This window comes from Gekko japonicus, unplaced genomic scaffold, assembly GCF_001447785.1.
Source record: "Gekko japonicus isolate JY-2015 unplaced genomic scaffold, Gekko_japonicus_V1.1 scaffold88, whole genome shotgun sequence".
Classification (NCBI taxonomy): domain Eukaryota; kingdom Metazoa; phylum Chordata; class Lepidosauria; order Squamata; family Gekkonidae; genus Gekko; species Gekko japonicus.
The window spans coordinates 805495-807126 of NW_015160209.1; the positions used below are offsets into that span (position 1 = coordinate 805495).

The window sequence follows — 1632 nt, forward strand, 5'->3', positions numbered from 1 at the left end:
GCCACAATATCAAGACACTGCTTTTGTTAAAGGATTGTCCGTATGGCTTTTTCACAAAATATTATATCTTTGTGTTCACGTTGCTACCAGTGCATTACTGAGTAACCAGCACTGCTGAAGTAACCACTAAAATTGTAGCTCTATTCCAGTGTAAAATTACTAGATATAAACTACAGAGAAGCACAAGAAGTCCATCTATATTTTCTCTTCAGAAATAATTGTTCCTCATTTGCACAGCCATATTTAAGAAGAAACATTGCTGTACCCAGAGCGAAGTGATGCAGTTAATCAGTACTCGAGGCATGTTCTGCAGAAGACTGTGTTCAGATTTTACTTCAGTGTCACAGAAGTTGGCATTTTCATTAGTCTTCAAAGAGAAATCTTTATTCTTCTCCAGCAGGAGGTGGTGGCTCACACAGCTTGTACAACCTACAAAAAACCAAAGAACAACTATTACCCTAGCTTTAAGAAACAGGCTGTGAAGAACAACTAAACCCTAGTATCATAAACTTGGTGGAAGATGGGAGGCTGTGATGTTTAAGTATTACATGGTTAACTTGTACAACCTACAAAAAAACAAAGAACAACTATTACACTAAACCCTAGCTTTAAGAAACAGGCTGTGATGTTTAAGTATTACATGGTTATTTTCATAAACTATGAAATTCTTGACTTAGAGGAAGAACACAGATTGCAAGATACTATCACTACTTAGGAAGGAATGCAGCAATACACTGTGGTGATTCCAGGCCCATGAGATGTTAGGAACAATGTGAATTTGTTATACTGTCAAGTTGCATCTGTTCTGAGAATCAAGAATCATATTATCTCTATACCACAGTAAATCTATTTCTCATCAAAAATTCCTCCTCCATAAATTTAATTTAAGGGAAAGATAAGTTTTCATGTGAAGGACAACTCTCCATGCCTAGAATCCCCCTAGATCTTTATGTTCTAGTGTTTAAACCTAGATAGGTCATTACATAAATAAACATGAATATGTGAAGCACCCTACCTCCACCACAGATAAAGTGGTTTAACTTGATCTTATGCATATTTACCCAGAAGTAAATCCCATTGTATTCCATAGTGCTTATTCCAAAATAAGTAAATAAGGTAAGAACAAAGAAATTCTGAAAAGATATAGGAGATGAGAGATTGCATAGAGGACAGAGGCCTCCATAGGGTTTATACAGCATGCCATGCACTTTTGGGGCTGGAGCTGTCCAGTGTATGGTGGGCACCTCTGAGGAGGAGTGGAAGGCCTAATAAATAGCCGGACTTAATCACAATTAACAGCTGTAATGAATCAGGATGAAATATTTAACAGTATTAGAAAATTACAAGCAGAGGACCATGAGATTCAGGGGGGGAATCCCATCATTTTTGTTCCCTCCTTCTGCTCCCTCACCAGGACACCCACTTACCAGCCAGCCCACCCATCTGCAGAGCTGTTGCCAATGGCTGCCTGCATCACATGGCAGGAGTGCAGCTCCAGATCTGTTCTCCTTGTCATCCCCCGCAGTGCCACCACATTCACCTTCCTGGCTTATTGTCAGCTAGCTGCCATGGAGTTCTGTGTGACATTGTATGCTCCCAGCTTATGCTCATCCCCCCCCCCCACCCCCCGAC

General features: G+C 40.3%; 1 protein-coding gene across 1 annotated transcript in view; it reads right to left on the reverse strand.

The window, feature by feature from the left end:
- Positions 1–383: 383 nt before the first annotated feature.
- The window catches only part of PREX2 (phosphatidylinositol-3,4,5-trisphosphate-dependent Rac exchange factor 2), a 221094-nt gene continuing 219845 nt past the window's right edge, over positions 384–1632 (reverse strand). Inside the window, exon 40 of the mRNA XM_015408888.1 lies at positions 384–429. Coding sequence (XP_015264374.1) covers positions 384–429 — 46 coding nt within the window. The remainder of the gene's footprint in view (positions 430–1632) is intronic.